General features: G+C 59.4%; 1 protein-coding gene across 2 annotated transcripts in view; it reads right to left on the bottom strand.

Annotated features, from left to right (window-relative positions):
• Positions 1-255: 255 nt before the first annotated feature.
• The window catches only part of PLXDC1 (plexin domain containing 1), a 40,126-nt gene continuing 28,910 nt past the window's right edge, over positions 256-11,471 (bottom strand). The window contains exons 10-14 of one of the 2 annotated variants that reach the window (XM_062215992.1): positions 7,894-7,954; positions 6,971-7,106; positions 6,651-6,686; positions 3,128-3,288; positions 256-1,606 (exon numbers count right to left, since the gene is read on the bottom strand). In XM_062215992.1, the coding sequence (XP_062071976.1) occupies positions 1,487-1,606; positions 3,128-3,288; positions 6,651-6,686; positions 6,971-7,106; positions 7,894-7,954 (514 nt within the window). In that variant the 3' untranslated portion in view covers positions 256-1,486. The remainder of the gene's footprint in view (positions 1,607-3,127; positions 3,289-6,650; positions 6,687-6,970; positions 7,107-7,893; positions 7,955-11,471) is intronic. The other variant, XM_062215993.1, reaches the window with a different exon arrangement.

Below are 11,471 nucleotides of genomic sequence, written 5' to 3'. Positions count from 1 at the left end.
ACACCTTGTCCACCAAGAGCAAAAGACACCCTGCGGGTGGTGGGGCAGCCGGGAGCCTGGACCATTTCCACGAGGGTTCCGCTGCAGACCTGTGTGTCCTGCCAAAGCCGGGAAAGAACCCGGCTCGCTGTCTTCCCCACGCTCCCCCAGCCCCGCCCCTCCCCTCCCCCAGCCCTTCCTCATCTGGTTTCCGACTCTGACTCTGGTTGTCATCAGTGTCCTCACCGAGAGAGAGGAGGCACGGAGAGGCTGGGAAGCCCTGCGCCTGGCGTCCGGCCACATCTGGCTGGGCGGGCTGCCTACCCCCCGCCCCCACCACACACAGCAGACCGCCCTGGACACAGACTTCTGTCTTCCTTCTGCTGTGTCCTCTGTGACACGCACAAAAGGCTGTGACTTGGTGAGGACTGTGATCTAACCTTTATTTCTGCTGATATTTTTTGCTCTGAACGAGGGTGAGCTATAGATATGAGTGACGAATGCCCTCAGAAGCATTCATTGCTGGGACGAGACTCCCTCCAAACCAGGGCGAGCCTGGGAGCCTGAACTCCCCGCCTCCAGGACTTTCTGCGGAGCTGGGGAGATGGAGGCCGCTTCTTGGTCAAGGTTGTGCGTGGAAAGCCCGCCCTCCCGCGCCAGCTCCCTCTGTCCCCGTCCTGCTGGCGGCTTCGCCTCTCATCAGCACTCAGCCAAGTGCCCTGCTGGGGACATCTCCCAGGGCTCTCTCGCCACCCTGTTTGCCTTCAGTAGCCACAAAAGTCTAGTTCAGAGAGGAGAAATAGAAATCAGGCAAGCCTGCCGTTGGGCGTGCTTCCCGCCACTGCCAGCAGGACAGGCCAAGGAGTACCACGGGCCCGGATGTGTCATCCAGTGAGGCGCACGCGGCCGGCACAGCACAGCGCGCCAGGCCCCGGGCTGGCACAGGCCACACACATCTGAGACGGAAGGGGTGAGGGAAGGGAGCCAAGCCCGAGCGTGCAATCCCGACCCACGAATGCTTTCCTCTGGGGATGGACACCAGGGCTGAGGGCAGCCAGCCCCGTGTGTGGCAGCCGGGGCGAAATCCTTCTCAGGGTTTCAGAGCCTTGGAAGCTGGGGCCAAGGTCACGACTCCATAGCCAGGAGGACCAGCTCTTGAGTCTATGGGCCCTGGAATGCATTAGCCCCAGTCTAGGCTTCTGGTAGCTGTCAGACACAGGGGCTCCAGGTAGCTGGGGCAGGGCATCCAGGTTGGAGGGGCTCTGGGACAGTGACCACTGACAGACCCAGAGGGAAGGACCCGAGCATCAGACGGGGTGAACTTGGGTTATTGTCCCTTTAAAAACCCACACGGTGGCTTTTCTGTGCCCTCAGCAAACCGCAGCTCGGGCACCAGGAGCCGCTGCCTCTCCCCAGCCCAGGGCACGCTGGGAGGAGGCGGGTGTCACGCTCCTCTCTGCTTTGACCTGTCTTTGTGGGAGTTCTTGGGTCCTGTTTGCTGGGGCTCTCAGCACTGCTCTGCCTCCACGAAGCCCTCCTTCTCGTGGCCTGCAGGCTCCACCTCCGTGTAGGCGGAGTGGTTGGGGTGGTTGCGGAACTTCATGGCCGGCCAGTGGTGCGGTCTCCGCTGCGGGGGGTGCAGAGGCAGAGTCAGCGGGCCTGGCCCTCCCAGGGAGGACCCCACCCCCAGCGTACAGCACCAAGACTCTCCCAGGGACCACAGGGTGCTGGGAGCCGGGTGACATTCGGGGCCCCTATCCCCAAAGGATTCCCTGCTATGATCCCTGGATCGTCGGGAAACCTGCTGGGAGCCAGAGTCTGGAGGGAGGACATTGCATCCCTCACTATGTGGTCTGCAGAACTCACAGCCAGAAGCCACAGCAGAGGCCTGAGACTGTGGAAAGCAAGGCAGTAGACCAGAAATGGCTGGAATGATCTGGAAGGCTCTGGAACTGCCAAGAGAACCTTCTAGGTAGCACAGGTCCTGCGTCACGGTCCAGGAGGGTGGTGTCCAGGGCTTATTCAAATTCAGACTCCTGGGCCTGCCCAGACCTGCCGCATCATGATCTCTATGGCGTGTGGTGTCTGCAGCTTGCAGGAGACCCCTGGCTGCTAAAGATTTCAGAATGGCTGAGTGCGGTTCATTGTTTTGCAAGAGAAAGGGGGTCGGGGTGGACATCTGACGGAGCAGTTAGGACACACTTGGGATGCCCACAGTCCATATTGGAGGGCCTGGGTTTGAGTCCTGGCTCTGCCTCCCATCCCAGCTTCCTGTTGGGCACATCCTGAGAAACAGCAGGTGATGGCTCAAGTGCTTGGGTTCCTGCCACCCACAAGGGAGACCTGGACTGAGTTCCAGGCTCCTGGCCTCAGCCTTAACCAGCCTGGACCATCACAGGCACTTGAGGGAGGGAACCAGTGAGTGGAAGATCTTTCTATCTCTGTGTCTCCACCTTTCAAATAAATGAATAACAAATTTAAAAAGGAAAAGCAGAGAGGTGGGGACCACCCAGGCTTCCGGGGAGAGAGGTCAGCCGGCTCCTGACCCCTACAGAGGAGACTGAGGTCCCGGAGGGGCTATGCCACGGTCAGGTGGGGAGGCTGGTAACCAGAGCCACTGAGAGCCATGGCCCAGGGCGACAGGGCTGAGCCACACTCCCCGCACTGTGCCTCGCTGCATCATCACACTTCCGGGATACCCCAAAACTGCAGCGTCCCAGAGAACGCTCCCAGAGAGGACAGCCTTCGTTCTTCCAGCTCATCCACTTTAACCCAGAATGCCTGCAGCAGCAACCCAAAGAGGCAGAGGCCTTGGTCCCCTACGGCTTTGACTTCAGTTCAGAGCCCGGAATGTGGGCGTGAGAGGCCGTGAATCCTTGGGGATGGACTGCCAGCCCCTCTCCCTCCCTCCCTCCCTCCCTTTCACCTCCCTCCCTCCCTTCCTCCCTTCCTCCCTTCGGATTCCATGAAAGGATGAACCAGGCCAGAGGGGCTGTACCCAAGAGCATGAGGGCTGAGGACGATGGACAGAGGGGGCTCTGGGGGATGAGCCTGGGAGGAGCTGATGGCATTTCTCGGGGGCGTGGCCGGAGGGGTGAGATGGGGAGCAGCAGGCTCGGGATGGGCAGGTGCGCGATTCTGCACTGACCTGGATGAAGAACAGGGCAGCATTGGAGGTGGGATGACCACTGATGTAAATCCCAGCCAGGATGATGGCTGCCACGAGGAGGACTGCCAGCGCCACGCCCACGGTGGTGCCCAGGGGCACCAGGGTGTCCTGTGACTTGGGGGACAGGTTGTTCTGGAGGCCTGAGGAGAGACCATGAGGGCAGGGAGCAGGAAGAGCAGGCTATAGTCAGGCTCCAACACAGCCCTAGGGGTGACGGCCGCCCAGGCCTGTGAGTCCCCTTTGTCAAATCCAGGGCCAGGCGGGGCGGGCGTCGCAGGACGCATCAGGCGAGGGGCAGTGATGTTGGCTTGGTGCCTCTCAGGGGGTCCCCAGTATCAGTTACAAGTTGCCCCGATGTCTAGGGAGGCTCCTAAGAGAAGAGCCCTGTGATACCCGGGCCTCCTAAGTGCTGTCAGAGAATTCACTAAGCTCAGGTAGTGGTTAAGCGCTGGAGATCTGGAAGCTGGGGGTGGCACTGTGACCCGGTGGGTTAAGCTGCCACTCCCAACACCAGCATCCCATATAAGCGCTGTTGCAAGTTCAAGTCCTGGCTGCTCTGCTTCTGATCCAGCTCCCTGCCAATGCACCTGGGAAAGCAGTGGGAGATGGCTCAAGTATTTGGGCTCCTACACCCATGTGGGAGACCTGGATGAAGCTCTGTGCTCCTGGCTTCGGCCTGGCCTGAATCTGACTGTTGTCATTTGGAGAGCGAGCCAGGTGAGCCAGCAGATAGAAGACATTCTCTCATCTCTCTGCCTTTCAAATAAATAAATCAGTTTTTAAAAGATTTATTTATTTATTTATTTGAAATTCAGAGTTACACAGAGAGGAGAGAGGAAGAGAGAGAACGAGGTCTTCCATCTGCTGGTTCACTCCCCAATTGGCCACAATGGCCAGAGCTGCACCGATCCAAAGCCAGTAGTCAGAAGATTCTTCTGGGTCTCCCAAGTGGGTGCAGGGGCCCAAGGACTTGGGCCATCTTCCATTGCTTTCCCAGGCCATAGCAGAGCTGGATCAGAAGTGGAGTAGCTGGGCCGGCGCCGCGGCTCAATAGGCTAATCCTCCACCTTGCGGCGCCGGCACACCGGGTTCTAGTCCCGGCCGGGGCACCGATCCTGTCCCGGTTGCCCCTCTTCCAGGCCAGCTCTCTGCTGTGGCCAGGGAGTGCAGTGGAGGATGGCCCAAGTGCTTGGGCCCTGCACCCCATGGGAGACCAGGATAAACACCTGGCTCCTGCCATCGGGTCAGTGCGGTGCGCCGGCCGCGGCGCGCTACCGCGGCGGCCATTGGAGAGTGAACCAACGGCAAAAAGGAAGACCTTTCGCTCTGTCTCTGTCTCTCACTGTCCACTCTGCCTGTCAAAAAAAAAAAAAAAAAAAAAAAGAAGTGGAGTAGCTGGGTCTCGAAACAGCACTCAAATGGGATGCCGGTGCTTCAGGCCAGGGCATTAACCCGCTGTGTCACAGTGCTGGCCCCAATAAATCTGAGTATGGGGGGTGGCGCTGTGGCATAGTGTGTAAAGCTGCCGCCTGCAGTGCCAGCATCCCATATGGGCACCAGTTCGAGACTCAGCTGCTCCACTTCCTATCCAGCTCACTGCTAATGTGTCTGGGAGAGAAGCAGAAGACAGCCCAAGTCCTTAGGCCTCTGCACCCACGTGGGAGACCCGGATGGAGCTCCAGGCTCCTGGCTTTCATCAGGTTCGTGGCTTCAACCTGACCCAACCCCAGCCCTTGTGGCCATCTGGAGAGTGAACCAGCAGATGAAAGATCTGTCTGTCTGTAACTCTGTCTTTCAAATATATAAAAATAAAATATTTTTTAAAGATTTATTTATTTTACTTGAAAGTCAGAATTACATAGAGAGAGAAGGAGATGCAGAGAGAGAGAAAGAGAGAGAAGTCTTCCAGCCACTGGTTCACCCCCCAATTGGCCGCAATGGCCGGAGCTGTGCCAATCTGAAGCCAGGATCCAGGAGCTTCTTCCAGGTCTCCCATGCAGATACAGGGGCCCAAGGATTTGGGCCATCTTCTACTGCTTTCCCAGGCCATAGCAGAGAGCTGGATTGGAAGTAGAGCAGTTGGGACTTGAACCAGCGCCCATATGGGATGCTGGCACCGCAGGTGGCAGCTTTACCTGCTACGCCACAGCGCCCGCCCCAAATAAAATCTTTTTTAAAAAATGAAATCTGAGGGCCGGCGCCGCGGCTCAATAGGCTAATCCTCCATCTTGCGGCGCTGGCACACTGGGTTCTAGTCCCGGTCGGGGTGCCGGATTCTGTTCCGGTTGCCCCTCTTCCAGGCCAGCTCTCTGCAGTGGAGGATGGCCCAAGTGCTTGGGCCCTGCACCCCATGGGAGACCAGGATAAGCACCTGGCTCCTGCCATCAGATCAGCGCGGTGCGCCGGCCGCAGCGCGCCGGCCGCGGCAGCCATTGGAGGGTGAACCAACGGCGAAAGGAAGACCTTTCTCTCTGTCTCTCTCTCTCTCACTGTCCACTCTGCCTGTCAAAAAAAAAAAAAAATGAAATCTGGGCTGGCGCTGCGGCTCAATAGGCTAATCCTCTGCCTGCGGCACTGGCACCCCGGGTTCTAGTCCTGGTCGGGGCGCGGGCTGGCTATTTGCTTCCTCACCCCACCCTGGAGGGCCGTGGGGATAGGGAGGCAGCAATCGGAAGTGAGTGTGTGGGAGGCAACAGAGGGCGGGATGTCCCCCGTGTTCAAAATCAGTGTCCTCACACCCTTTTCTCTGTGAGCAGAGAAAGCCCAGGAAAGAAATATTCCCAGATTTTGGCGAGCAGCCCATGCCTCGACCTGCCAACAGGGGGCGCAGCTGAGAGACAGGCCCCAACCTAGACCTCACATCAGATCTGGCTGCCAATCAGCACGCAGACAGCCAGGGATTCAGCTGCTGTGATGGAGAGCCAGGGGCCCCGGGGCCCAGCCAGCACCCAGCATCCACACAGACCCAAAGAGCCATGGCTGCAGCTTGGTAAGAGATGCAGTCACACCGTGCAGCGTTAATAACCACACCTCCCGCAGGCACCCCAGGTAGCATGCAGCTCTGGAGGCAGCGCGTTCCCGTTCCCACTCTCAGGGTGTCTGCAGCAAGGGCCTGGCCAGGGGAGACGGCCACTCGCCATCCGGGTCATCGGGGGGGGGTGGGCTGGGGCAACCCCACATTCTGGCACCTTCTGTTTTGGACAACTTCTATGTATTCTCTGCTAACCCAAGCTGGGACCGGAAGGGAACTTGATGTGAACAGTGATGGCCACAAGCCCCACCAGCCATCGGCTCAGCCCTTCCTCTTCCTCCCACGCCTTTCATGGCAGCCAGTGTGGATAGGCAGAGGGGCTGCGAAGGGGGCTGTGCCCGCCAGGCAGGAGGTCTGGGTGCTCAGGCTGTGTCCCTCCTTCCTCTCCATCACAAAGAAAGGCCCACCGGCTGCGGCGCCCTCTGGTGGCAGGAGAGAGAGTGGCCCCAGAGGCAGCAGGTCTGCACTCACCGTCTCCTGCTGCGTAGGGATTCAGCTTGGTGTCATCTTCAAAGAGAAAGGACGGAGGGGCGAGTTAGTGAGACCCGCATGGCAGCATCTTAACCCCTGCACAGAAGCCTGCATCCTATATCAGGGCTCCTGGGCTTGAGTCCGGTTCTGTTTCCGACTTCAGCCTCCCGTCAATGTGCACCCTGGGCGGCAGCAGATCGGCTCCTGTCTCCGAGCCCCAGCCCCTCACCTGTCTCGGAGGCCACCGCAGCGAGGGGCAGCGAGGGCCTGGGCAGTCTCTCCCCAGGGCTCGCCCGCTCTCACCCAGGCTCAGGCCTTACCTTCTGGAGTGAGGCTGTCCACAAACAGGGAGGAGGTGGTGGTGGTGAGGTCTCCATCCAAGGGGCTGGAGGAGCCGGCGGGGGAAGCCGAGTAGTGATCCTCGTCCTGGAAGTCCTCGCACGTCCTGCCCTCGGCCTGCAAGAGAGGCCCGGGCTGCTTCCTGCACCAGTGCAGGCCCTGTACGCGTGTGACCACCTCCCGCTTCAGCCTGGAAGCCTCCTGGCTGGCAGGGCCGCTGACCAATGGGCTGCTTCAAACCCTGTCTGGAGGAGGGAGCTGAGGCACTGGTGACCAATAAACAGAGCAGCTCTGGACCTTCATCGACAGCCAATGGCAGACGCTAGCCAGCAAAAGCCAGCTCACGGGGTGAGCAAAGCAGGCTGTGGTGAGTATGTGGGAAAGGCGGGAAAGGCCTGGGAGGTTTGCGGTCAAACGCCGGGCCTGGCCCGGTCCAGCTGTGAGATGCCGGCCAAGTCGTTCAGCTACTCTGAGTCTCAGTTTCCCCTCTGATGAAAGGGGACAGAGGGCTCCCTTCTGGGGGCATGTTAAACAAGAGCGAGTGTAGGGCCGCCCACAGCCAGGAGCTTGGCACATGCGCACTGGCATAGCAAGAAGACCCAGAGGAAGGCAGGGAAAACACAGCCGTGGATGAATGGAAGTGGCTATGCCGCCATAAGGGGTGAGCACTGGAGGCACCCCACCCAGAATCCCAGCGCTGGGTGTTCTGGAAAATTCTAGCAGTGAGAAGGACCTTACGTGGGAGTCTAAGTGGCAGGTGCAGCCTCACTTCCAGGATGATTGCTTCCTGGAAAGCCAGAGGGCTGGAGCCTGGGCAGGTGCATCCTTACTGTCACAGAGGGCTAAGGGCAGCTTGAGGAGAGGGGCCGCTGGCAGCCCGCCTGGCCCTGCTCCAGCCTCTCACCTCCTGGGCACAGCCGTAGGCCAGCCACTCCTGGCGGTAGCGGTCAAAGCCACTGGAGCATCTGCGGAGACCAAAAGATCAGAGGTGTGAGGGGACAGACAGAAGCCGCCCCCTTCCTTCCCCTGCTCTGTAAGGAGAGGGGCTGAGCTGCCGGCAGTGGGGTGTCCACGGGCAGGCGTCCCGGGCACTGGGCAGCCGTGGGACCAGCAGTCAGACCTTCCTGCCCCTCTCCTCCTTCCCCAGCAGGAGTGGATGGTGTCTGGGGCTTCCTCGCCCTCCTGAGCCCACTGCCTAGAGGTGTGCACAGGGCACCGGCTGCACTGCCTGACCTGTGAGACCGGTACAGCCCGCTGCCTGTGTGTTGAGTCAGCAGGGAACCACACTGTGGTCCCAGTGGGAGGAAGCCCAGCTCGCTCACAAGGCTGGCTCCCTCCCTCATAGTTGCGGGGGGGTGGGGTGGTGGTGTATGAACTTGTGAGGGAGGGGCTTGGTTGAGGTGGGTGTCCACAATCTCAGCTACCTGTCCCCGTGCGATGGCTGAAGGGCAGAGACCAGGGTCCCCCCAGGGTCTGGCAGGGACCAGGCTGACCAGGGTCTCCAGGTAGGGGGGACGCTGAGCAGCTCAGCAGGGCTGGAAGACACCACGCGCTTCCCCAGGGAAGAGGAGGAGGCGTGAGGATGAAGAGAGGGTTTCTCTGCTCCTCATCAGCACCAGGGGTCTCGGCCCAGCCCCCTGCAAGCTCAGGGACAAGGGTGCGGGAAGAACCACGTGGAGCCACGCAGGCTGAAGCAGTGCTGAAGTTAGCGCTGCACGGCACCACCACACCTGCCGGGAGGGCTGAGCTCCCGGGGCACTGCCTGCCAGTCCTTCCCCCTGAAGGTGCCTCCGGGGCGCCTGCGGCTGCTGGCTGCTGCGATGGCCAAAGGCCCCCAGCCACACGCACCTCCTTGGCTGTGACTTTGGGGGATGGCGACGGCGACTCCTGGAGCTGAGAACTCACGTTTCTCGCAGATCAAGCAGATTCTTTCATGGATGGAGCTTTTGCTGTAGATTTAAGCAGCTCATCCTAAGCCCTGATTCAAACAAGGGCGTGAGAAATGGCCGCTTAACTAAGCCTCTCCTGAATACCAGCTGCACTGCCCCAGGCCACCTCCTGGGACCCTCACCACGACCCTACTTCCTGGAGCTGACGCTGGGCTGAGGTCGCCGGGGACTCCAGGCTGGATCCGAGGGATGCAGTGTTAAGATGACTGACCTGAAGATGCGCGTGTGCAAATCAGCCCCAGCCCCAGCAGGGAGGGGAGCCCTGGGAGGGCTGGGGTGGGGGCAGGGCGGGGAGGGGCGGGGAGCAGGGAGCCATGGATTGAAAGCAGCTGTGGGTGGAAGCGCCCACGTCAGGCAGCCTCACAGACCCGGCCTTGCTGTCTATTTTTAAAAATTTTTTCTTTATTGTTATTTTATTTGAAAGGCAGAGAGAGAGAGAGAGAGAGAGAGAGAGAGAGAGAGAGATCTTCCATCTACTAGGTCACTTCCCAAATGCCCACAACAGCTAGCGCTGGGCCAGGCTGAAGCCAGGAGCCTGGAACTCCATCCCGGTCTCCCATGCGGGTGCCAGGGACCCAAGGACTTGAGCCATCACTGCTGTCTTCCAGGGTGTGCGCCAACAGAAAGTATGAATCTGAAGTGGAGCTAGAACTTGAATCCAGGCTCTCTGACGTGGGATGCTGTGTCCCCCGGAGAGCTTAACCATGTGCCAAATGCCTGCCCCGCCCCCTGGCTTTGAGGGACCTGGTTTTAGCTCTCTAGTGGAGCTGAGACTCTGGAGAGCTAGCAAGGAGGGGCCCTGGGCCAGGCCTCCAGCCGTGGCCCCTCTGACAGGGGTGCATCTGCACTGTGGTTGGCCACGGCTGACGTAACCACAGCAAAGGCACAGGCCCCGCCCCCTAGCCCTGACCAAGTCACATGGTCTCTGAGCCGGGCGAGCACAGTACATGGGGGTCACATGGCTGTGCGCCTTTTGCTTGCCCCTGACCCATTCTGCAGTTTCCCGTGGCTCGGCTGAGCTGGGGCCTGAGTCATGCGGTGGCAGCCGGCCCCAGGATCCCAGGGCTTGTAGCTCATCCTGGTTACCTCCCGTCGCTGAGGCCCAAGTCCCACATTTGAAAGTGCACGCGATGGACGGCTCCAGAAACCAGGTCCTGGGGACCTGGGTGCCGGAGGGTCATGTTCAGTGGGTTGAGACGGGCCCCAGGGATCTGCATTTTAACAAGCCCCCTGCAGGTGACTTTGTGCCTTTCACATGAAGATCCCTGAGAGCTCTGTAGAAATGCTGTGTGCTATTGGAGGGGTTCAAATAAAGGTGCACTGGGGGCCGACATTGTGGCACTATGGGTTAAAGCCCTGGCCTGCAGTGCCAGCATTCCATGTGGGTGCCAGGTCGAGTCCCAACTGCTCCACCTCCCGTCCAGCTCCCTGCTGATGACCTGGGAAAGCAATAAAAGATGGCCCAAGTCCTTGGGTCCCTGTGCTGGTGTGGGAAACCTGGAAGGAGCTCCTGGCTCCTGGCTTCGGATCAGCTCAGCTCCAGCCATTGTGACCATTTGGAGAGTGAACCAGCGGATAGAAGACTTTTCTCTCTCTCTCTCTGTCTCTACCTTTTTCTGTAACTCTGTCTCTCATATAAATAAAACAAATCTTTAGGGGAAAAAAAAGGAAAATATCTCATTAAAAAAAAATAATGGCGCATTCCTTACCACATCGCCCTCAGTGACAGCCTCAGCCCATTCCACAGGGCAAACAAACTGAGGCCCAGGAGAGTGAACAGAGGCCCAGCTGGTGGAAGAGCACCTCGAAGGCCCGCCAAGCGTCCGCCCCCTCCTCCCAGCCCTGTGCGGGGCGGGCTGCCGGTCAGGACCAGAGCTATTTCTGCCCCGGAGTTGGTGAGGAGCAAAGGGAACGCTGACAGGCGCACGCCAGCTGCCTGGGAGCTCGGAGACTCTCATTTTGCAATTTGCAGGATCACCTTAAGGGCTCTGGTAATTCCCAAGGTTTTCCACTCTCACGAGAACGCTGGTCCCCAAAGCAATTGCTTTATTTTCTCCCCTCCCGCCATTTATTTATCTTGAACAGAGGAAGAGCTTGAAGCCAGGAGCCCAGTCTGTGAGGAAATGATTCGAAGCAAGGAGTGGAAGAGCAGTTGCATTTAAGGACTTTATCCTTGAAATCAAATCTCACCCAGAGTTTCCAAAACACGGCCAAGACAGCTGAGCGTGCCCCGCCCCCCGCCCCAGCCCAGCCTTGCACCATGCCTGCAGCGCCCACGCCTGGTTTCCAGGAAACACTGCCTTAGCCCAAGAAAGACCTCAAGGTGCTGTTCGGGGGTCATGGGGCTCTGGCCTGGTGGCAGTGGCCCTTTGGGTCACCCCTGCCTTAAGCTGGCAGTTGTCACACTTGTTGGCAGATGGGCAGATTCCTGGGCTCTCTCCCTGAGAGCTTGATACAGAGGGGCTGGGACGGATCTGCCCACTGACCAGGGGTTCTCAGGGACTCCGGGACTCTGAGTAGCGCTGGCTCTAGA

The sequence above is a fragment of the Lepus europaeus genome, chromosome 18, assembly GCF_033115175.1.
Source record: "Lepus europaeus isolate LE1 chromosome 18, mLepTim1.pri, whole genome shotgun sequence".
NCBI lineage: Eukaryota > Metazoa > Chordata > Mammalia > Lagomorpha > Leporidae > Lepus > Lepus europaeus.
The sequence above is the reverse complement of the archived record's forward strand: the minus strand, read 5'-3'. Positions and strand labels throughout refer to the sequence as shown.